Source organism: Onychostoma macrolepis, chromosome 01, assembly GCF_012432095.1.
Source record: "Onychostoma macrolepis isolate SWU-2019 chromosome 01, ASM1243209v1, whole genome shotgun sequence".
Lineage (NCBI taxonomy): Eukaryota > Metazoa > Chordata > Actinopteri > Cypriniformes > Cyprinidae > Onychostoma > Onychostoma macrolepis.
The window spans coordinates 21378930-21404784 of NC_081155.1; the positions used below are offsets into that span (position 1 = coordinate 21378930).

Genomic DNA, 25855 nt, shown 5'->3' on the forward strand with positions numbered 1-25855 from the left:
ATTAGGGGGTCAAATGATGGTCGAGTCAATTCCTAAACCAGAGGTTTCATCAGACCATGTACCAACATCATGGTATCGCTGTATTAGAATAACATCATCAAATTTCATAAATAGTCATAAAACACACGCAGATATGAACACGATTGATTTAATAGTTGAGTAATCATTCTGCTCTGCTCTCACAAAACACAAAAATGACAGTTTGATGAAGGGTGCGTACTTTATTGGAGACTAGCAGTAGATATATGACTAGCAAGAAGAAATATTAAGGTTGATTGGACCTCGAGAATCTAGTTGGACCATTTAGTATTTTTGTGGATTACATGTAGATTTACACGCCTGAATTTGGCTATTATTACATGAGCCAATCAAAGGCTTGTTATCTGACAAAGACTTATCTGTGTTAATGTGAAATAAACAAGCTCTACGATGTCTAAAAAGCTTGCTTCTCGGATAACTAAGCAGGTTGAGACATCAGTCTGTGCAGTCCTGAGGACAAGAAGAAAGCCCATTTTCTCCTATTAGAGACTGCAGGCAAGAATTCCTCATTACTTAACCAAAGCCCTGAAACACACTGGGTTTGTTTCTCCCAGCGGATTAGTCCGACAGAACCTGGCAAACGTTCATGGGAAACATACCACCTCTCTCCCTCTCTCTCTCTCTCATCAGCTAGTATGGAGGGGTCATTTTCTTAATTCACAAGTAATCTGACCTCAGCCTTTTGAAGAGTAACAGTTGGTTTTGTTGTTTGACTGGCAGGTGCTCTATAGCCAGTTCCCATATGATAATAACTAGTCAATGAAACCACAATGCTGCAAATGAGTTGCTACCACTCCCACGAAATAGACTAAAAAACCCATACACCATCCTATATACCCATATCTACCCCTGATCAGGGAACAAACCACTTATCTTGCGCATTTGGCTCACAAGGCTTTGAAACACATGGGTTGGAGGTTATATTAGCTCTATGGGTGACTTTTAAACCAACTCTGGTTTCATTTTGATGTACATCATGATCCCACAGTGATATGTCAGTCATATAGTAATAAGAGATGCCATGCTGATACAGCTGGGATTGGGTCCCAAAAGACTTCGCTTAGAGGAAACTTGGTGCCAAAATCATCTAGTCTGTCATGAGTTTTACTGGCATTTCTGTCCTCTACACTTTTATGCTGCTTCAAAATAATTTTCTTTGGCAGCACTGTATTTGATTTCATAAAATATTCCCCTCATATTTCTACACTGCGGTTACACAACTTTTATGTGAAGTGAAGAAAAACAATTCTTTGTAAAAAGGAATCACTCTTTTGATACTTTTGATCACTGACTTTTGTTATCTTCTTATACCTAGTCTAACCTTGTTTCTGAACTGCTGAAACTGTGTTAGTTCCATATAAAGTCATTAATGAAGATAATTGTTGATCTGAAGTGTCATCTGTCAAGAAACACATTAAAGAACTGAGCTCATTTTGTAAAGGTCAAACACCAGATGCCCAAGATACTCTTTTCACTTGTATTCTCTATTTGACCTTCTGAAAGTCTTCCTTCTGACTAAGGACGTTATCGAATGACACACATACAACTATTTTTTGCCCAAAAGTCTTGTCACTCTTACGCCATGTCAAACCTGCTTCCCCTGAGTCATGTTCAAAAGAAGAAAACTTTCTCCAAAAAAATCACATCAGAGACTGTTATCCTTAATGCAAACAGACATTTCATCTACAGTCCTCTAAATACTTCTTATGTTGACTGAGAAGATCCAACTGAACTTGTAAGAATTACTTTTGAAATAAATAAAAAAATACAAGAGAAATGAGCATGCACGGTAAAAGCTGTAAAAGAGCAAGTTTGAGATGAGGTCATGAATAATCACCATGGGAACTGTCTGCTGCTACATAAACTCCTATTGCATCAGAGCTAGTAAGGCTTGCTTGATTATATTCTTAAGAAAACAGATTAAATCTCAATATACATTAACATTGAGAGAAATGGCCCACTGTATAGGACCAGCGAAGCTTAAAGGGCCAGTTTGGACAAATCTGTCTGTTAGACAGATTACAGATTATCTTTTGTGAAAGTCTAAGGCGTCATTCCTCCACACATAGTGTGATCTATGTGGGTGTTAGTATACATAGACATTTAGGTAAACCTGAGATACTACATTTTCAAGTTTTTCACATTTGTGAGATAAAAATATATCAGTCTTTGTCAAACATCTGCTTGCACCCATATCATTCATAACAAGAAGTAAACAAAGGTGAGAGACAGTGGTCTCATTAGTGGCCGTGAATTACACACCATATTATAAACAGACACATCTCATGTCATGAGGGATGTGAGAAAAACATTTTAGTACATTTAGTGCTAAATTCATTTATTCTATACTAAGAAATACATTTTGTTTGTGACTTTGCCATTTGTTTGTAGCACTACAGGCAATATTTATACAGCCGGTCAGGCTGAGGGAGATGTGTGCTCAGTAATTGCTTTGTTTAGTGAAGCGGGAGCCATGTTAATCCTCATTCAGAGTTTAACGTAAACTTCTCAAGAAGACTTATTTCCATACGAATACAAGCAGGCCAGAGGTGGAAGGTCTCTCTCTCTCTCTCTCTCTCTCTCTTTCTGTCTCTGTCTTGGCCCAATTCTCTCACTCTTTAGCATCTCTCGAACGTCAAAGTGTGTGTGTGTGTGTGTGTGTGTCAGTATGTGTGTGAGCAGGAATGTTTTTACATGTGTAAAAGATCGCTTTTAAGAGGTCACTTCACTGGTCCCTTACTTTGAAAACCTTTTCGGTGAAAGTAATTTGCTCGGCAAATATGTCAATGAGCCGAGGGTTAAATGCCTCTAGAGCCTGTGACTGTCTAACCAGTGATTTGCACGCTTTTTACGAAGTCAAAACATTGCCTAATAAACTGATAGTATAAGTTGGGTTTTTTGACTACATTTTATTTTTTATTTTAGAATTCCTGGGCTTTGAATGTGTTTTAACCATGAAATTAAGTTTACTTTCTCAAAATACCCCACACAGGGAGAGTAGGGTAACAGGTGTCTTGGCTGGATTTACTATTATTTCTCTCAAAGGGAGTGTTAATCACCATACCTGTTAAATAACATATATATATATATGTGTGTGTGTGTGACACTGAAGACTGGAATAATGGCTGCTGTGTACCTGTTTTTCTATTCTGGTGGGGACTTAAACCTGAATACACACTGACTCATGGGGACTCGTGTCACGGTGGGGACCTAAATTGAGGTCCCCACGGGTAAACAAGCTAATAAATCACACAGAATGAAGTTTTTTGAAAATCTAAAAAATGCAGAAAGTTTCCTGTGAGGGGTAGGTTTATGTGTAGGGCAATAGAATATACGGTCTGTACAGTAGAAAAAGCATTACGCCTATGGAGAGTCCCCACAAGGATAGCAAACCAACCAGACATGAGTGTGTGTGTGTGTGTGTGTGTGTGTGTGTGTGTGTACAGCATATTGGTATGCATTAGAACCATCATGATATCTAAAGCTCACCAAGGCTGCATTTTTTAAAATAAAAAAATACAGTAAAAACAGTAATATTGAGGAATATTATTTTGTATTGTAATACATATAAAAAAATGTAATCTATCTCCTGTGATGGCAAAACTGAATCTTCAGCAGCCATTATTCCAGTCTTCAGTGTTACATGATCATTAAGTTATTATTATATAAGATATTATCAATACTGTATGGTCACATTTGAGCAATTTAATGCACCCTTGCTAAATAAAAATATAAATTTATTTTAAAAATAAATTGTACAACAGATATCAAGATAAAATTCATAAGTTTGGTGATATGGGTGATATGATAAACAGCATAATTTCTGCTATGGGTAATTGTTTCTTATTTAAGGCAACTGTATCTTTATGTATAAATAATTTCCAGTGGCATGACAGCTAGCTGTGACTGCTCTTATCAAAAACACATTTATATTAACACACACAAAACCACACAAGACACTCATGCACGGCCATTTTCCTTATTTGTAGGTTAATTAATTGTGTCAGCTGTCAACTGTGAAACAAAGAAGCATTAAAACCACTCCTTATCTCAGTCACAACATGTTTCCCATCTTATTCTCTGGAACACAGCCCTCCTCTCGGTGCTCAGTCCTATTGTGTCATTTTTTGATGTGGAGACATCTGCTCAACTGCATTATTCATTTATTTATTTTCAAATAAATAAGATTTGGATTTTCTAATCATTTTAATTTAACTTTGTACACATTAAGCACTAAATGCAGAAGTATGTATGTCCCTAACCGTAGGCCTTCAATGTCAAAAAAACTCTATAATTTATTACAAACAAACCGATGAGGATGCCAAGGAATGCTGAAGAGTGCAAGATTAGGCCTGCCCCCCGTGACCTCGCCATCTTATCCTCATCGATCTACCCTTCCCAGCACAGCCGTTGTTTGAAACGCAAGGGACACCACAAATTCCAGCATTAACAGGGTCCAGCGCTTCCCAAAGCAGCAGCTCCAGTCACAGGACTCCCACACCCATTGTTTCCCAGTTCCGGCGAGAGCAATTCCCAGTGTGTGGGAACAAGCTGTGCACACATGAGCAGACAGGCAAAAGTGTTAGACAGTGCTGGGTCACTGTGCCATGAGGACCCTCATAAATTCCTATGGTGGTGCCTTCCTTTTCAGGGCCACAAACTGACTCAAGTACACATAGTTGGCATACAATGAAGTCAGTGGACCTGTGTTTGGACCAGGTGTAATACAGAACTGTGCTAGGGTCTAAACACCAGCTATATTACAAATCACCAGTGGCAGCTCATCAGGGGAAGCAAGGGAGGCACAGCATACCCAAGATTTTGAGGAGAAAAATGGGAGAATAACCATTTAATGTTAATCAAATTCCTTAAGTTATTGATTTCACATCCCAGAATCTGTATTCCATGTGTGTAATTTCACCATTGTAACACCATAAAATATTACTGAAGTCTGAACCACTGCTGCTCTTTCTTGTGAATGTGTTGAATCTATCGATGTACGCTAATTACATACATCCATAGACTTTTGCCTCCGTAGCCAATCACCATCAATTATTTGACTTTCAGTGGTAATAGAGTGTTCAGAAAAAAATAGTCTGCCTTTGTCTATGAACCAATCATTGTAGAGACGTAAATCGCATGATTATAGTTTAAACTGGTCTCACTGATTGCAACTATATTAATTATGGAGGGTAGAGATTTATAAATATTTTTTTCACCATTAAATTTACCAAGCTGTCATTCAAGCAGCAGCTAGAAATTAAAAATAAAGGAAGCCCGAAGCTGGACTTCATATGCTACATCTTCCCTAAATGGCCAAAAGTGCTGTTTTAACACAGACATGTCTTTTTCTTCTGTAAGTGAGGTGAGTTTTGCAGTATACGTGTAATGTAATTTTCTTAATTATTTTTTTTTTTAAGAAGTGACAAAAAAAAAATATATATATATTGGCTTTAGTTTTTATACTAAAGATAATTTCTCAAAGGTACCATACACTACAGCAATAAAAGCATATTTTTTAATGCATCATCTTTAATGTGTCGCAAAAAAGCTCAGAAAAAAAGAAAATAAAAATAAGAAAAATAAAATCCTCACATCAGTTTTAAACTGGCAAAGGTCAGTAATTTCTTATAATAAAGGCATTAAACAAATCCCGCATAAAGCTGCTTTCATTTGAAAAGAGTTCTGGAGGACAAAGCACAGAGAGTTTAAATAAGGACACTGATTCCAGATTACTTGGTATGTGTGGGCCGAAAGAGGGAAAAATGTAAAAGGATGTAAACAGCCATGTTGAACAAAAGCATGAAAGTTACAGTCAGCTTCTAAAACTCTGGGACTAAACATATGTCAAAAGTCCTAATGAGGAAATCAAATGCCTTCTAAATAAGATGATATCAGTTGTGGTTGAACTTTTAAAGCATCTCCAGACGCCTGGCTGATGATGTTATAACTTCTCCAATGAAGTAATGTGTTTAGTAAAGCAAAGCAAAGGCAACCCCTGTTAATCCTTATAAAACCAGTCTGAACTTTGACCTTTTAGTATTAGACCAATCAAAGCATTCAGGGAAGCAGAATAAGACTGTTCATGAGCAAAGAGAAGTCAAATAAGTAGGCAAAGGAACTGGCTACTGCCAAGTATATGACTGACAAGCCTTTTGTTGGTAATTTACAATGATTTGTAATTACTATGCCATCTGCATGTGTAATTGTTTGGCCATTTTCACCATCAATTTGGTATAGTCATTCATTGCTATAGATTTTTTAATTTAACAGCAAACAAAAGCAACATTCCCAGTGATCAAACGTGCATTATCAGGTATTTTCAAATTGAATTATTCAGTATAGTGTCATGGTCAATTAGGTTATCATTCACAAACCCTCAGCCCTGAGCCTATTCAAACTAGACGTTTAGCATTAACACTGAATGCATTTGACAGTGCATGTTTAGCCTGCTACTTAAAGTAGTATTTGAGAAGATCACAAAATTAAATGCAACCATTTGACAGCGCGAATGGAACACAGTGACTCAAGTGGGACTTGCATTCCACAGCATTAGAAGAGCACTCACTGAACTTGAGGACTAAAACCCCCTATGGAGAAGAACCCTCCAACAGAATTAAAACCTTCCCAAAGCAGCTCATTTCACAAAGGGTGAATTCAGGTAAACTGTTCCACTTTTTGACAGTCATCCCAATTAACCCAGTCCCAATCAGAGAGGCCCAAATAACCATCCATAAATCAGCCTGCATTATTAATTGTTTTTATTTGTATCTATAATTTTCATTTATTGTATTTATTTATAATTATATTTTTTTACAGTTTAAATTGAGTTTGCAGCAAACAACTTAATTGTCAACAAGTTGTAGGCTACTAAATTTGTATATATATTTTTTAAAACATAGGAATAGGTTGACAGTTATTAATTTAATAATTAGTCACATTAAATACATTTATTTTGCTCTTGCATAAGTTTTTGAAACCTCCATGCCCCTGTCCCCGTTCAATTGCATGAAAACAACAACAACAACAACAACAAAAACCATAAGGTAAGTAAACGATGTCTTTTTCATTTTCATTTTGGGATCAGTTATTCCTTTATTTGACCTTTCACCTTACACAAAACGCGGCAACTGTAAAGGTTCATTCAGTGCGCTTGTGCGTTCACACAATGCGTTTGACGTGCTGTAGTTGACACCTGAGAAAGCGCGCGTGCCACGACTCATATTCCTCTCTTGATGTCTCGGAATGTGTCTAACGGCGCACGGAGAGGCAGGCTGGGGAAAAACGGAGAGGGGGAGGAGAAGGATCCAAAGTAACAGCGTGAAATTGCATAAAACATGCCATTGAGTGTTCCGCGCACTTCCACACTCTCTCCGCACGGAGTGGATGTTCACAGCCGTTTGTGAAGGGACGAGCTCACACTGCATTCCATGGACCAGTATCGAAGTGCCTTCTTAAAATGTTGGATGTATACATGGCTGTTATTTTAGTGTAAGGACAGAGTTTTCTAGAAACCTGCTGCTGAAAGCTGAAAAAAGAGGAACTTCCAACAGACTCTGCTGAGACTTCAGAGATTTTTTTTTTCTTCTAAAATGCACTTATTTGGAATTTCTGTCTTCTGTCTCGCATTGATTTATGCAAACCTTGCTTTGGAGTCAAGTCACGACTACTATGATTATGATTATGACCAAGATCAAGGGGATGCCATGGTAAGCACCGGCAAGCTCATTTCCACGTCATATTCAATATAGAGAAATTGGTTTAGTGCATCATTTATTGGTAATGATCTGTTGCCATTTAATTAGCATAAAGGAAACTCATAATACATGTTTCTAAAATTATTTTAAAACTTAGTACTGCTTGGAGCATTGAGGCAATATATCAGCAGCCAACATCACTGGTGCTGGTGCTGATTAGACTGTTGTAGTACTTAGCCAAGATTTACATCCTGATTAATTTTATTAAGATACCTTTGCAGAAACACGTGAATGAAATTTGTATAATTCAAAAGGGTATTTCAAACTATGAAGCATGGACAGATCTTTAAAAGCCTTTAACCATTTAGGGTATGATGTCACATGGTGCTTACCTTTGACCTTACTCATCATTATATATAATTCAAATTCAACAGGCTTGTTGAAAACACAATGTACCTTTAGAAAATTCAGCATTTTCATCTATTTAACATTTGGGCATCATTTTGGAACATTTGGAATGATTCACATTTGAAGTAAAAGGGAGAATTTATATATTTTTGTAATTAAGCATTCACACATCACATCAGGGAAATTATTTGACAGCGCAATTATATTGCGATAAAAAGTGGAAGCAGGTGTCATTGGGTCAACAACTTCAGAAGTAGTCTCTCTCTGTTTCTTCTGTCTCCCCACTGAGAAAGAAAGAAAGAAAGAAGAGAGAACGAGCTATGATTTTAAACATTTTAATTTGATCATGTACATCATGATAAATATACTCAATTGGTGCAATTCATTTTAATATCTCTTCTTACCTCGGGAGCTCCAAAGTGACCTGTCTGCACACAAGAGATTATGTCTGTTAGTTCTTAGTCTCTGTACTGCTTTTGACTCACACAGCCATTATACATGATTACTTCGACACAACATTCTATCTTTTCATATACAGCAGCAGTGGACTCTTTGGAATTTTATTATGTGCAGTGTATAAATGATACCATATGCTACACGCAGCAACGTGGACATCTTGACAAGATCTTGAAATGATTCCCATTGGTAATGTGCGACATGGGCTGTACACTAATCATGATTGCCTAAAATTAGACTTGCTTTGTTTTCACTGCTCTCTCTTTTAAACTCCTTTGGGTCACAGTGAAATTCATTGGTTATTAAGATTCATTTAGCTGGAATTCACCGAGAGTTGGGAAAGTCAATTGTAAGTGCGACAGCAACATAAAAAAGCTGCTGAATTTCTAATGGTTTATTTTCAGTCCACTTGGGGGATATTTGTCTTGTGCTTATGCCATGGAATTGAATAATTGTTCCGTAATTGCACATGTGGCTGTATGCAATATGAATGTATGGGATGGGTGACTTAATAATTCATTGGGCATCAGTCAGCGCTCAACTACTGACCTTATTTCTCTCCCTTGGACTTTTCCATCATGGCCATCTCTCATCTGTTTGGCAAAGCTGTCCTGTAATTCATGAGTAATTGTGAATCTAAATGTAAATCATTAGGGTTGTGCATGTAGAGAGAGTTATTGTCAAGTAAGACTATCTTTCTGAAGGGGTCACCTGGGAAATGTGGGTGCTTAGGGAGTAAGCATGAGGTGCTAGGTCTACTGATTTGTAGTCTTAATGGCTCTGCTGCAGTCTTGACCTCATTCATTGGGACTGACGTTTGGTTTCGTCATGTGGCTTTACAGAAACTCCATCATTTTTAACAGGGATGTTGACTGCTTTAGGAATGCCTATTTTATATTATTAGCTGCTATGTTGCAAGTCTCTTGAGACACTCTGGTTTAAGTAAGCATTATATTTCAGTCTGTATGGGTGCCTTTATGGTTAGTGATGAATGCCTGAGAATAAACCACCCATGATAAAGCACCTCCAGCTAGAAGAAAAGAGCTTTTCCAAACAATGCTTATTTATTTCTGCCCTTTGGTGATAACTAAGGGATTCCCCAGGGACGTCATCTCCTGTGTGAGTGTGTGGTCATGTATACTTCCCAGGTAGGAAAGTTAGCACAGGTGGAACAGATTACCCACATCTGCCTCTCTTATCTTTTCTTCTCTAATAGGCAATCCACTTGCCAGATCTGCTCATCCTTTAACTTCAGATATAGCACAACCACCTTTCAGCACTTTCACAACTTTAGATGGGCTTTCACCTGGGGGGCAGGGAAAGTCAGATGTCGTGATGACATAAGCAAGAAGACGTCAAGTCTTTGGGGAGGTCAGCAGTTCAACCATTCTTTGAATTAGGCAACTACTGCAAATGGGGTGTTTCAATAGCTGTTACTTCTTAAAACCTATTTTTATTGTGCAATGCTGTACATTAGAAAAGGACTGACATGGTTGAAAGACTTCAAAGTGTTTTGGGAAAGTACAGCATAGTTCTTGAATGAACAAATTGGGTGTGAGTGGGTGATTTGATGTGAGGTTTAGTTCAATTTAAGTTTTTAGATGAGGCTGCAGTGGCATCGGTTACTGTACATGTGTAAAAAAAATAATTCTTAATATAGTTTAAGGCTTAATGTCAGTTTAGATTTTATATTTTTATATCAATTTTATGTTTTATTTTTATTATTAGTTAGACTTTCCATCAATTAAACAGCACTGCAAACTGTTCCTGAAAATCTGGTGAGTGAGCTTTGCTTGTTTAATGTAGACGCTTGTTGCCAAATTGGTTCATATAGGCTTGAGAGATTTCTTAATGGAATCCAATGTTGACTGAAAATATGAAAGTCCTTTTTCTCTGTAACATTTTTTTCTGAGAGTATAGCTTTTGTCTTTGTAATAGTATTTGTTTAGGATAACCAAATTAAATGTCCCTCCTCAAACAGTCACACTCTCATAGGCAGACAAAGGAGTACACAGATACTTCTTAGTTTGTACATCTTTAAAGTTATGTAGTGATCGAACATTCAATTTGAGTAGCTGTAACTCTGAGGTTACCGTTTGTCTCTTTCTTTCTGTGCTGTCTGTAAGCCGGCTGTAGGTCTCAGTCCCCTTCAGCAGAGGAATTCAGCTCTGACTGTGGCCCAGCAGTGTGCCTGAAGCATCTGGGGGACTTTTTTGTGTGTGTTTGACACTTTTTTTCAGATGTCAGACTGCTTTTGCAATTTCGTCTGCAAGGAGAAGCATTGGAATCTGTGTTAGAGCTGAAAAACTTTTTTTACCTGCCACCTTCTAGGAAACAACTTATCACTCACTTTTTAGCCAGTGTGTGGCCACTCTGGGAGTGTAAACTGTTGAAGTATGGAGACTTGGCCCTTGGTGGTAGACTATAAAGCAGTCTTGTAAGCAATTAGTATTCCATTAAATCAGAAATGCATTTATTTATACTCGTTAGCATTACCATTAATATTGTAAAATTGGTCACCATTACAATGATTAATTTTTCATGGTTGTCCTGTTCATGGAGGGCCAACATCCTGCAGAGTTTAGCTCCAACCTTAATTAAATACACCTGAACCAACTAATTAAGGAACTTCCAGACAAGTGTGTTGGAGCTAGTTGGAGCTTATCTCTGCATGATGTTGGCCCTCCAGGAACAGGATTGGACACCCCTCAAGTTTGTGAAATAAAAAAAAAATAAAAAACCTCACCAAGCTTCCTCTGCCTTTAATGAAATGGCTTGTTTGACTGTTCAGTGGGCAATCATGCAGAAACCTTCCTTAAGAACAAATGCAGATCTATTTTTTTTTATTCAACTTTAGATGAGGAATTTTGGAAGTCATTAACACTTTGAAATACCATAGAAGCAAGAAATATCACCCACAAGTGGATATGCAATCATTTGTACAAATCTCAATGAGAAGTCAAGACTTGCAGTGTAGCAAAGACTTACAGATTAACAAAGACTTAGAGAATTACAAAGGAAATGGAAATCTTTCTAAACCCCTGGGATCACCGCTCTAAATTATAAAACAGGTTTTGTGTACTGACCTGTTCATTTAGTCAGAGTGAGACAGAGTAAGGAACAGGTAGTGCACATGTAGGCTGAGGCCAGGAAAAAAGTCTGTTCTGAAACAAATATGTCATCCAATGTAGAAGCACATATATTATCACTTCTGGAAAATGGAGACCAGAGTAGTTTAGAGTTTAGAGTTTAGTTTAGAGATGAATCGTAAAGTTTTATTATACTGCATGAAGCAAATGTGTGTAGTCCTTAATATAAGTCACTCTTAAAAAGTTTTTTTTTCTGCTAGGTGCCAAAAATATAGTGTCCTATATTTACTAAAAGAATGCTGAAGAAGAAAATTGTCAAATTTCACCCTCATGTCATTCTAAACATGTATGTGGAACTCAAAAGAAGATATTTTAGCTGAATGTCCAAGCTGCTCTTTTCCATTCAGTGAAAATGGGTTATAAGCAGAAACCGTGTAAGGAAAAGTGCAACTTGGAATATCAGAAAATTAATTGATTTTGCTTTCCACACAGGAAACAAAGTCATACAGGTTTGGAACAATGTGAGAGTGGGTATATCATGACAGAATATCCAGGTTTTTTTGACAAACTAATCCTTTAAAGCTTTCTTAAGACTTCACAAGAGATATGCAATCCACATGCCAAGACGTATGAATACTCGCAGAGTGGATTCTGCTTAAACCTTACTAATATTGTTCTTGACAGTTTCTGTTCAGGCAGGATATTTGCTTCATATAATTCTTTAAGTATGCCAAAACAAGAACCCCATCCCCCCTTCCCCCTCTGTGTAGCTTTTTATTTTTTTTTTTTTGTGCCTACAGGGAGTTTCATTGGGAATTTCGTGTAGAGCTCTATTATGTGTTGGAGAGCTTAAGAATTGGGTTACAGAACATCAGACCTAATATCCCTATGGTCTTATTGAGTAGTGGGCAACCCTCCAGGCTAATAACTTTATAGCACCACAGAAACCTTAACCAAGTACGCGTCAGAAGTGCACAGTAATTGCATCCTGACACATGCCCGCCTCTACACGTGAAACGGATCAGACCAAGAAAGCAACTCTTTCTAAAAAAGGAAGAGAGGTTCTTATGGGACTCAGACCAATCTCTAGATTATTTCATCAAATCAACATGAAATCAAAATTAACCCTGTTTACTTTCCTAATGCACATTCCTGGTCTTATTGTTCTTGATTCATCAGTGCACGCTGTTCCAAATTTTCCAAAAACAAATTGTTTGCCTTTATAATCTTTTATCAAAATGTAATGACTTGGTCTGCCCCAGAAACGGCTTTCCATTTTGGCTGAGATTCAAAGCCAAATGAATGTGAAAACTGATATCATTTCAATCAAAAACAACTTAATTCTAGTGTTTGCGTAGTTAGCAATAGCGCAAAACAAAGTGTAAATAGTGCAATGCAATGGCACTGGAGCTTATTACATGTTTATATTTTAGAAAATATTGTTTTTGAGTGTACTGATTCAGATACTGACAGAGTCCTGTATTATTATTACCCGCTCTGTGTTGTATCCAGTGCTGCTAGGTCATTTTAATGGATGTAGCAGATACTAGGTTTAAGATTGGAAAAATTATTTCCATGCGGATAGTCTGGTCTCAAGAGCACATGCATGTGCATTAGTGTGTGTACTGAGTCCAGCGGTTAGTTTAAAATCATATGAGAGACCGTAATATAGCATTCATGAGCTTATGGTAGAGTTCTCTACCTTGGGGAACATCTCAATTGCTTCAGGAAAACGGGACAGATTAGGATTGTTTGTCTGAAATGTGGGAAACTTGGATGTCGAAGAGAGTCTCAGTTACTCTTCAGACTTGTGGCCAGACTTATTCTCAAAGGAACTGGTTCTCCCCTAGGTCAAAGGCTTAAAGCTCGCAGTCAGTTCTAGGGTTTCTAAGAGATCATTAGAGGGTTAATGATATCTCAGATCCTCTTCTTCTCCTCATGAGTGTCGGCAAACGTAGCCCCAGACATGCCCTCAGTAGACTTCAACGACATCCTTCAAGTTCAGCGAGCAGAGCGCCTTTCGCAAGTCTGTTCTCTGGAGTCCAATACTGAGGATGAAAGGTATGTCTGGAACAGATGCAACATGTGTTCTTGTGCATATGTACCACTGCTGTAGTGTCCACGATGGGGGCCATGTTCCACCTGAGTTCACTGAGCATATGTGATGCTCTGTGATGATGTCTGTAATGCTCCCCAGTGACAACATTTTTTTTTTTTAAGTTGTAATGTACAATAATGGCTTTAACTTTGCCTTTTATTTATTTAGTACTGATTGTAAGTGTGCAGAAGCAATCTGGTTATCCACTGTTATAATTATAATCTTTAGAACTGTCTGGTGCTCTGTTCACAATCTCACAACTGCCCATTATAGATAATAAACTACAAGTGATTGTCTGAGAGGCCTTTGGAGCATCAAAAAGGCTTGTTTTATTTTATTACAGACTGGTTAGGTATGAAATGAATTTATCTGTGTAAGAAATCAGAAATCATGAAATGAAATGGTTTGTTTTGTTGCTGAAAAACATTTGAAATAACTGTATTTTTGCAAGTACATGACAAAAAAGGGGGAAAAAATGCCTGATTACATAATTGGCAGCAAGCAATGTCTTTACCTAAAGAAAATGTGAACTCCTAAAAAAATGAAATTGTGAAGGCTGACGTTTTGATTAGGTTTTAGCGTAGGAGTATGGGGTGACTGTAATGGAAATGAAACTGTATAAACCTGGCCTAAATATGAAGCATTTTGACTCAGACTAAAGGAATTTATTCAGTGAGGGTGCCTTCCAGAAACCTCATCCAAAATAGCTCCGGATGCTGGTATCAGCTAAGAGGATAAACGCTAACCTCATTGCCAAAAAAGGATCTAGTTGTTTTTGTCATTGTGTCAGTTTTGTGGTTTGCTTCAGGAAACACTAAGCCGTCAAGAGACTGCGTGTTGCTTTGGGGTTGTCTGAAATGATCCTTCTGTCTAATGATGCACATTTTATAATTGGCACCAAACTGTTGACTCAAGTTTGAACTTTAAAATAATAGCAGTCATGATGGGGTCATCGTCTTTACTGGGATCCCTTGCGTGCATGGCATCAAATCTTGTTTTAGCTACAGTGGACATGGCATCCTGTTCCAAGTGTTAAACCCAGCTGCTTTCTATTGTGATTCATTCAATGTGACACACTTTCTAGTATTAGAGGTGAATGATTTTATTTTATTGGTTAACATCACAATGTGCCTCATGTCTGACCACTGATGTTGTATGCATCTATCATCAGGTCATCATTTCATCAGTTCCCATGAATCACTGTCCTTTGAAACCAAATGCAATCCCTGATTGAGGCCATTCTCACTTTAACTTTAAAATGTCTTTAAAATGTTAAGACTTTTTAATAAAATGGCTATAATCTGTTAGATGAAATCGGTATTCAATATTTATATTAAATTTAAATGTGAATTTAACATGATATTTAATGTTGAGACTGACATGTGAATAAAATATGCAGTATTTTAGTAAATAATAATTTATAATATATTATTGTTATTATTGTTGTTGTTGTTGTTGAAACTGGCATTTATTTTGTAATGCAATCCCTAATTTGAATTAGATCACAATTGTGCAACAATGAATGTATTTCTGGGTCAAGTGCCCTCAGACTTCATGGTTCCCATTTGTATCGTTCTCCCATCAGTCTCTTTTTTTAGTTGCCACTGAAACATAAAAATAGGGCATTGTATCTGTGTTTTTACAATTACCAAACCTGAAGTTTGGGACTGATTCACGTGTGAATGTGTCTCTATGCTAAACACCACACATCATTTTCTCAGTCTCCATTGTTTCTGTTAGGAAACAGACCAATGTGTTATCTCAGGAATCACTGTAAACAAAGGCATGGAAGAGGCCACATACAATAGTCTTGTTCATACTCTTTTTGTGGTATTTGAGTTTCCTGAATAAACAGAAGGGAGTCAATGCAGGGAGAAGCGGTCATTTCCTACAAGGATTATATTTTTCCTCTTTCCACGATTAGAGCTATTTTCCTTGGTTTGCGGTGCAACTGAATGTTTGCAGGTAACAATGTGGGTTTAAAATCTTGTTCAGCTATGTTTTATGATAACATTTGAAACTATGCAGCCTTAAAGTCATATTTCACATAAATGGTTACATTTTTATTGTTGAGGGTGGGATTTTGGCGAAGTAAAGTGTCCTGTATCATGAAAAATGGCCTTCAAGTTTATACTTTCAAACTGTCCAACTGTAATGCTCTTGTTTGTTCTGAGGATCTCCTTTGAAAATGAGATAAGTCGGGAGGACTAGAAAATCATTGCTTGTACTTATCCAGCCAAAATATTTTATTGTATGTAAATAATGGGTTTTACAACAAAATGTAAGAGTAAGAGAAGCTATTTCCTACCATTTGAGACAATAAATTATCTGCTGTAAACTTGGGGATCTGCCTAATGAGATTTTGACAACAAGAAGTGATAAAGTGATACAGACTGGTCCAATACAAAGACTGGCCTTCTTAAAGAGGAATGCAGAATTCTGTTGTGGTTCAATTCAAGTTGTGTTTTCTCACTTTTTTTAACACCTCCACAATTGGGGGAGGGTGCACGTTTTTATCGACAGTCATGATCAGCCATGTGGGTAAACTGGGCATGTTTCCTGGAATGTCCCAGACAGCAGTATCATTTTCCATCAGGGACTTTGTGCTGTTTTCAGACGCTGTTGGTGTTTTCACACTTCTTACAAACTCTCATTCTGCTGCGGATTAAGGGGAGGTCAAGACTTGGGGGGTTGATTTTGTGGGCTGAGTTGTCTTCACAGGCAACCCTGGATCACATCCATCGGCTTACTGAGAAAGCAATACCATCAATTGTCTGGGTCGCGAGAGACCATTGAGGTCTGACCATTCCATCAATTAAGGCATGAGTTGTGTGTCTTAGTTTCAGACTTTTCCACATATTCATGATATGGAAAACATTTACCTATATCTGATGATTGATTGTGCAGCTATTCATTTTAAGACCCCATCTGATGAGTAAACAGTGTTTTGTAGTATCAGCTTGATTAAACGCAACGTAAACTGCTGCTGGTACGGTTAAATCAGTAGCTTATTGTTAGTAAGAAAGCATCTGCTTAGGATATGTACAAACAGAGGTGCAAACGGCATAACCTAAGTGGTGCTGTTCTAACTGTCTAGTGATAATAAAACAATGGAAAAGTTAATCACATGTGTTTATGATCGTTGATTAGATTTTCAAATATTGATTCAGTGAGTAAAGTCCAAAACCATCTTTTATAAGTCAATGAGAGATTGAAACATGCAATAAAAACAGTCGGATATTCCTCTTAGTGACTCTGGGATATTTCCGATATGGCATGCCTAATTGTTGTAGTGGAAAGGCAATGTTCTGTTCCAGCACATTGATCAAGCCCTCTTCATTATGTCTAGCTCTGGTTTAACTCTCTTCTGTAAGTGTAACACTAGTGTTGCTGGTAGTTATGCAAAAATGAAAACACTGTCATCATTTACTCTTACCCTCATTTACATTTACGCTCATTACAAAACTGACATAACATAAACAAAGATCTTTAAATGTAACTCTCGTGTAACTCTCTTAAGGAAGAGTAATTTGTGACACCTGTGGCATCATACCCAAGGAAAAAGTTAACAGAACTGTGACAAAGTAAATATGAATCGTGTAACGGAACAATTTCCCATAATATAAGCTGACAAGCTGCTTATCCCCAGTTTTATTGTTACTTTGTCTTTTCAGGAGCATTCAGAGCCAGACCTGGTGGAGCAGCTGCGTTCAGCGGGTAGTGTGGACGAGCTTATGAGAATAGTTTACCCCAGCTACTGGAGCATGCTGAAGTGTCGTTCCAAGATGGGATCACGCTTTCCTCACAGAGATCACAGCTCCACAGAAACAAGGTCGGAGGAGGCCTCCTATGCGGCTGCTTTCATCAATCTTGAAATTTTTACAAGTGAGTGACTATTAATTATTAGGACCAGCACAGACTGTCATTATTGTCTAACAGACAAGACTTTTTGACAATCCTGAGACAAAGTTTCTTTAGGATGCCAAGAATGTGTCAGACCGTGATCTGCAATAATTGCAGTGCATACAAATCCATGCATTTCACTGTTGGCCTTTTTTAATGTGTCTGTTCTTCCTGTCTTGCTGCGCTTCCTCCAGGTATTCAGACAGAGTGGAGAAACACCCTGTGCATGCCACGCCAAGTTTGTTTAGATGTGGGGAAAGAGTTTGGGGCAGCTACAAACACCTTCTATAAACCACCCTGCGTGTCTGTCTACAGATGTGGGGGCTGCTGTAACAGTGAGGAGCAAGTGTGCAAGAACATGAGCACTTCATACATCAGCAAGACGGTGAGTGATGCTTTCAGCTTGTGTCTGCATCCACAAATCTGTTTATGTGATGGAGGGATGGAACCAAAGGTGAGCAGTATTGACATTCATTTTTAAGCTACATTTTACATCACTCATTTTACATTAATTTGATCATTTTTTGGCGTTCTAGTCACACTGAGACAAGATTTTATCCTGTGAAAACTGAGCTTGTTGAAAGCGCTCTCCCAAGTGGATACATTTGAAAATGTTTTCAAATTGTAGTGTTGAGTGTCAAAATGGAGGTATTCAGATATTTTGCATGTTTGAAAATGTATATGAAAATTAAGCATGTTTAGCCATGTTACGCATATTGCACTGGTAGATATTTGCAATTATGTGCAATTCACTTTCATACTGTTGCTAAAGATATGTTACATTGTCAACTCTTCATATCACAGTCCTGCAAAGATTATAAAAAAATAAATAAATCTGCCAGAAGAAAGGCATGAGAACTTTATTGAGTCTGTTAGGTTTGTATCATCTCAGTGAGATTTTTTTTCTGATGTTTCAGTGTAGATGAGAAACTTTTAGTGGGGTAGTCGTGGCCTAATGGTTAGAGAGTTGGGCTTGTAACCTGAAGGTTGCCGGATCGATTCTCGCACCGGCAGGAATTGAAGGTGGGGATTGTGAATGAACAGCACTCTCTCCACCTTCGATACCATGACTAAGGTGCCCTTGAGGTACCGAACCCCTAATTGCTCCCCGGGCGCTGGAGCAATAACTGCCCACTGCTCTGGGTGTGTGTTCACTGTGTGTGTGCATTTGTTCACTACTCACTGCTCTGTGTGTGCACTTGGATGGGTTAAATGCAGAGCACTAATTTAACAATACGTCACTAACTTAACTTTTGGAAAACACTTACAACCGGTAATGTGGACAGAGAGCGTTTTGAAGCAAAGATTTCAAATGCATCCAGCTGTTTCAAATGTAAAGCCATTTTCAAATGTATCCAGAATAATGTTGTAGATCTAGTCTTAGGTTCAGCACACTTTTGGTTTAAGCCTCACTCACATCTGGTTCTATCTGAATACAGATGCAGATTATTTTCCATTGCATCAAATACAGATAAATATACAGGTAATTTCTTCACTGCATACCCTTAACTAACACCTTATATATAAATCCATTCCTCTGTGTAATAACATAGTAAACTTGAATAATCTTCAATCAAAAGTGTCTGCTTTAAAGCCTACTCCCAATGTAGACAGAACTCAGATGATCAGTTAAGCTTTAATTTAAAGAGTTGTGGATGAAGCAGGGGTTTGGTTGGGAGGTCATGGCTGTGAATTATTTGCAAGATGGCCTCCTTTAATTACCCACTTATTTTGGGTGGGCTGACCTTAGCAGGCAATGGGTTCTCCTCATGTGATTTAAACCATGACGCCCTCCCACCAGTTGAGCCGCCTGAGCAGGTCAAGGTCTCCATGTCCACGCTACTGCGCCAGAGACGTAAAACTCCCATTCTGGGCACAAAGCCTGAACGGCAGATGCAATATGAATATTTCAAAACATCTTAGTAAGATTTGGATTATGAAATTACAAGCTCCGTGTTTCATTGACGAAATGACTGGGTCAAGAGTAAAGTATGCATTAGATGAATATGGTTGCGATTTGAGTAAAATATCTGTGAAGCAACTGTGACAAGTGAACCTGTTAGCTTGTCATCAGTCTCAGACAGAACGTGAAAACATTAAATGGACTTTTGGTTTCGTCTGACCCTTGTTTCACCTGCACCTACGTAGTACTCAGGCCTAGTAGACTGTTAATACTGCAGTAAAGGGTTTTTATCATCAAGACTGGTGGGCTGACACATTTACAGGGTGAGCAAGTGAAGCTTTTGGGATCACTTGTCCTGGTAAAAGCAGTTAATAACTACATTATAGAGTCCTGCGAACAACGAAGAGAAAGAGTGTGTATTTCTAAAGATTTTGACCCTATTGTATGTCACCAATTCAATCTTTGTAGAGGAGAAATGGGTTGTTAATTTTTCCATTGTTCTTGATTAATATTGTGTTAATGGCCCATTAAAGATATTTAAAATAGTTTTCTTAAATTTACACTGTGCGTTTGTATTGTCTTTGCAGTCTGGATTGAGCTCATCAATACAGTACATTTTCACAGATTTTGAATGCTAAAGCAGTTGTCTTCAGATGTACAGTAGCTATACAGTTAGAAAGTGGCTACATTACTTTGTGTACCTAAGAAACATAGAAGAAGGGAGAGGTGAAGTGAGCTAACCATTGGGGTCAGGGTGAGGCTGTAACATCCCGTAATTATCTTTCTCATCAAACACAATTAATTTATGTGTGTCTTGAGAGTGGTTTGTTAATCCAACAGGAGCTGACATGGGAGGTTTACCATTCCAGAGGTTTTGGAAACTTGTTTGTTTGTTTGTTTGTCCTGCTAAAAGAATTTACTGCCTTGGTTCTGAATATGAAGTATAGGTCTAACAGCTACTATTAATATCAAAGAGACTGCACAGAGTGCATGATGAGTAGACAAGACAATAGAGACCAAAAATGAAATTTATGTCATCTATGACTCAGCCTCGTGTTGTTCCAGGCCTGTGTGACTTTCTTTCCATGTTCTTTTCCATGAAATTACAATTACGTCAAATGAAGCCTTCAATCTTCAAAAAAGATACAATATCACCATGAAAGTATCCTAAAAGTGATGAGTTAACACTCATAGCACTGAAGGGAATGTTTAGCAGCGAATCAGGCATCAGAACACATGGAATATAGCAGACACTTCATATGGACCTATTTTATGTTACTTTTATGGTGCATTTATGTCATTTTTTGAAGCTTGACGAGAGCATTCTTCAGAAGTTCTGATTTTATGTTCCACATTAGAAATGAAGTCATATGCATTTGGAGCATCATAAGTGTGAGTAAATGATGACAGAATTTTAATGTCCTTTTAAGGAATTAATTGAATCACGTACTCAGAACCTATGATGCTTTTAGGCATAGCTATTATTTGAAAGCACATCTTCTTTCCTAATGTGCTCTCAATCTAACAGGCAGTTAAAAAATCATACTCATAAAAAATCAACAATGTTTATCATTGTCATTTATGAAAAAAAAAAAAAAACATTGAAATAAAACTATATGTATCTGGCCATTTTAAGAGCACATTTCCGTTACTACCGCTTATAATTGCTCATTCAACATAAATTCCTTGGAATGTTTCCTCATAGCAGGAGGAAGTTTTGATTTATTGGTCTAACAGTATTTGCCTGCCTTGCAAATTATCTTGCACGAGTTCCTTATTACCCATTTCCCCTTACCAGTTTGTTTGATCAGACTGTAGTTGCGGTTGTGTCTGTACACTGATTTCGCAGAAGGGCTCTGTGCAATCACAGTTGCACAACCCCTTTAGACATAAATCCATTCATTAATCTTGATTTAGATATAATTGACTGCCCACAATTCATTTTGACATCCAGCAAATCCTTAAAGTAACCCTTCATGCAGTTTCACATCTTACCTCAGTTTGATTTAATTGAAAATATGACCTTTCTTCCATTTTCATTCTGCAGTTGTTCGAAATCACAGTTCCTATGAAGTATGGGGCCAAACCAGTCACCATAAGCTTCGCCAACCACACTTCCTGCAGCTGTTTGTCAAAACAGGATTTGTACCGACAGCAGCACTCAATAATTCGAAGAGCCTTACCAGAGTAAGTGTTCACACTCCTTCACATCTCCCTAAGCACTATTTTTAAAGTGTGATGAAGATTTTTGATGATTTGATGAAAGGTTTTGATGTGTTAAGTCTGTACTATTCTTTTATTTCTCTGTTGCTTTGAATATTGGAAAGGTTAGAATAGAATGTCAGTGTACACCAGAGGTCGAGTTAACCGAAAATTCTCCGTCATTGATGAAATTTTTTTTGGCAGTGACGGAAAAATCTGAAGGCTGTCCGTCACTTTGACAGATTACACTGAGGGTGATCTATTGTAATTTATAACTGTAATTCCCACCCCTGTCCAGTTGGTGGCGAGTGTGCTCCAGTGTGGCAGCAGAGCACGGGATCATCAGCTCCAGAACAAAAATAAAACCATCACGAGTCTTTTGCTATGCCTTTGATTACGCATAGGCGAGTAGGCCTACCCACTAGTAAAGCGAATCGCTTGATCTGAGGTGTCTATATATCACGCCACATTAAAGAGTGCCAAAACAGTATTTATTGCTTGAATTTCCTAATAAAATGGACAGAATTTGAAATCTGAGACTGTATTTCATATCAAAAGTAACAAAGCCAAAGCTTAGCCTATTGCGATTTATTGGATGGGAAGCACACTATATGTACTGTACATTCATCAAATGAAAACAGCATCGATTGGGATTCAAGAATCGATATTGGTTCATAAAAATACGAATCTATTAAAATAGAGAAATCGTTTTTTTGTTTGTTTTTGGGGTTTTTTTGCCCAGCCCTAGCATATTTCGTTGTTTGTAGTGGCCTCCGCGGTCACAGCGGTAGTGATGTGTCGTTCGCAAATGAGCCAGCTCTAAAAGCTGATTCTTTGTAGCGAACGAGAAGAGCCGACTCCCGTCGGGGAGAGCCGACCCTTTAGCTGGAGCCTTCTATTTTAGCCCAATTTAGCAATTATGAATGGTTTGTGTGTTGGTAAGTAATTTTTTATTTACTGTTTTAAAAAGCCTTATTTTTATGCATTTTTTTGTTACAAAAAAATAAAATGTGGATGCTAAAGTGCGCTTTGCAGGACATGGAGGCGCCAGCGCAATCACTTGCATTTTTTCAGTGAAAAAAATTAAAATAAGCCGTAATTTTTGCTCATAATAGTAAGCGTAATACATCATTCGGAACTGTAAAGGGTCTACTTTTATTTGTGTGCAGTCACAATATCAACAAAACGCTGTGCTTTTATAAAATAAAGAAAACAAACATGATGCGCTTTCTGCAGGAGCGCTTCACAAAAATGAACCGAAACTCAGCGAATACATGCCTCACAAACATGATAAATATATATATAGAAAGCTTTAAATTACTACTTAACAAAATAAAACAAATCAAAAACAAAAACTCTTTCATTATAATCATAATCTGTACTTCATCTTTGTGACACTGACACAGAAAACGCTAGTTTATTAGTAAATAATTAAAATATCGCCTTACTATTTCCCCCTGACACATTCATGGTAATTACTTTTGCTGGGGCTTTGCTGTAAGCTTTAGCCTATTGCGTGAATTTGAGCACAGAAGTCTTCGGCTGAAATGCAAGGCTCTGACTGTTTTTTTTGTTTGTTTTTTTTTGTAAAAATAAATGCATAAAAATAAGGCTTTTATTAAAACACTAAATAAAAAATTGCTTACCAACACACAAACCATTCACAATTGCTAAATTGGGCTAAAATAAAAGGCTCCGAGTGATACTAAATGAAAAAGATCTGGGAGCCGTAAAAGCCGGCTCTTCTTAGGGAGCCGAGCCAAAAAAGCTGAAGTATGATGTTGAACATGAAAAGTGACGCACAGTCTCCGTTCATCTGTTATGTTCATAAATAAATAAATGCATAAGCCTATATGCTTGTCCTCTAGGTTCATTATTAAAAATGAAAACGTGAACAAAAATAAAAGCAATTAAATGTGTTATAATTAAAATATGAAAATTAAAATGACGGGTGGTAATAGATTATGACGGATTTTTTACGATCCTGTCCGTCAAAATGAAGGACAATGTTAAAGTCAGACAAAATCCAGTCATTTCAGTAGGAATCCATGGAATTCAAGTGAGGGCGAAAGATTTCCCTATTTGCTATGTGTTCAAGTTGGTTAAGTGGTGGCCAACAGAAAGTATTGACCAACAAAAAGCTGCTTGGTTTGGAAGTGACTTCTGTGTGAGCTGTGCTTCATACATCGTTACACTATTGACAACAGACCTAATATTCCATTAAAACTGCAGTAATGTGACCGCACCTTAAGCTAGTGGTGCAATAATCTAATAAATATCAAAACATATACAGTAGCATATACAAATATTGGGAAAAAATCAATTATGTATCCCACTGAACTTATTAACACCTACCGATACAGTATTGAATTAAAAAGTTTATTTACAATCAACATTTCTCTCATCCACCATCTTGGATTTTTGTTTTCTGTTGAGCCTGTCACAATTTGTTGTGGGATAGTTTTTTCCTCCTGGCAAGGTATGACCACACTGGTTAGGTATGTTTTGAAACATGGCTGCTGGTTTGAGCTGGTTTAAGCTGGTCCTTAGCTGGTCATGAGCTGGTTTAAACTGGTCATGTGCTGGTCCAAAGCTGGTCCTGAGCAGGAGCTAGTTGCTTAGGACCAGCTAAGGACCAGCTTAAACCAGCTCAAACCAGCACCCATGCTTCAAAACATATACCAGTATGCTGTTTTTTCAACAGGGAAAGTAAGTGCTGAAGTGTTCAAATGCACTCTGATGTAGTGGGAGCAACCGATGTTAGGGTAACTTATATAAGAGAGAAACTATCACACCAAGACATTCAAGAAATTGACTTTACTGTATTCCCTGTTTGTTTTGGCCTTCTTTAGCGTCTCATCAGCGGATATGTGGCTACACTGATGTGTGTATTTTGGATGTAGTTGCACACCCAATGACGTACAGTAGCTCATCAAATTGATTTTCATATTGGTAGTGTGGTGTGGCCACCCATTGTTAAGGCTGACAGAGAACTTCCTGTTCATCTGTTGTTTTGGGAATTTTGTCAGGCAGGAAAATCCCAGTAGGGAAGTTTAATGAACTTACCATGCAGTGTGCAGACTTGATTAACTAATCAGCACCGACATATGAGCTACAAATCATATGCATTTTTTGTGGCCTGATGCAAACAGCATAAATGTTGTTTGTAATAGATGTTCAAATTATTATTTTTTTAATTAGTTTTGGCTGGTGGTAATTAACTGTCTATGCTGAAGTACACAATTCATGGGATTAATTCCAGGTATTTTTGACTGAGGAAAAATGCATATTATGCTTAATACAATGCATATTAGTTACAATATGGGTGAAAAACTAGATATTCAGAGTTATCCATTTTAAGCTGACTATATAGGATGTAATGCCCCCCTGACTCATACTGTATGTACAAGCTTACAGTAGTTCTGCAAGAGAGTGTTTATTGCTTGCAAAACCTCAAGTCAAATCACTGTTTCCCACTGTGGAGCATACTGTATCTTCTTCGGTGTATTGAAATGCTTAATTTGATACATAGAGAAACACTGATGGCCCAAACCCATTTTCTTTATTTCTGATTCCTCTGCCACTTCCCTTAATGCCACTTAACCTTTAATGAGCGTAGAGCAGAGTGTAGACACATGGCGAGAACTGTGAACTGAGAAAGAAGATGAATCAACAGTAAAACTATCTTCAAATTTCTTGCTGCATCAGTTCGAAAGTTCAGCTGAGCTGAAGTTTTCCATAATACAACTTAGCATTCAGATTGTCATGAAAGTCATACATTTGCATATATATTCATAACTGAGTGCACATAAACTGAAGAGTTAGGTATTATATGCATATTTGACTGCTGTTTTAATGTGATTACCAGATATCGACAACACAAAGTGAATTGAATATTTTCTAGTTGTGTTTTAAGCTGCATCTATTATTAATTAGGGTTCTGTTTGCAAAGTTTGCAAAAGTTTGACGAATCAGCTGAATGAAAAAAACAAAAAAAACAACACATCTTTGAGGTCATTATATAATTGGAACATAAATCTTAATTTGTTCCCCAAAAAGT

General features: G+C 37.5%; 1 protein-coding gene and 1 long non-coding RNA gene across 3 annotated transcripts in view; one reads left to right on the top strand and one right to left on the bottom strand.

The window, feature by feature from the left end:
* The first annotated feature begins 7206 nt into the window (after positions 1-7206).
* vegfc (vascular endothelial growth factor c) overlaps positions 7207-25855 on the top strand; it is a 38650-nt gene continuing 20001 nt past the window's right edge. For both annotated transcript variants that reach the window (XM_058790868.1, XM_058790877.1), the window contains exons 1-4: positions 7207-7748; positions 17462-17672; positions 17885-18075; positions 21641-21780. In XM_058790868.1, coding sequence (XP_058646851.1) covers positions 7632-7748; positions 17462-17672; positions 17885-18075; positions 21641-21780 — 659 coding nt within the window. In that variant the 5' untranslated portion in view covers positions 7207-7631. The remainder of the gene's footprint in view (positions 7749-17461; positions 17673-17884; positions 18076-21640; positions 21781-25855) is intronic.
* Positions 8284-11172, bottom strand: LOC131549079 (uncharacterized). The gene is made up of 5 exons (XR_009273326.1): positions 10951-11172; positions 10694-10866; positions 9150-9211; positions 8549-8572; positions 8284-8428 (listed from the first exon to the last, which is right to left on the bottom strand). It is a non-coding gene; the product is annotated as an uncharacterized LOC131549079 (long non-coding RNA).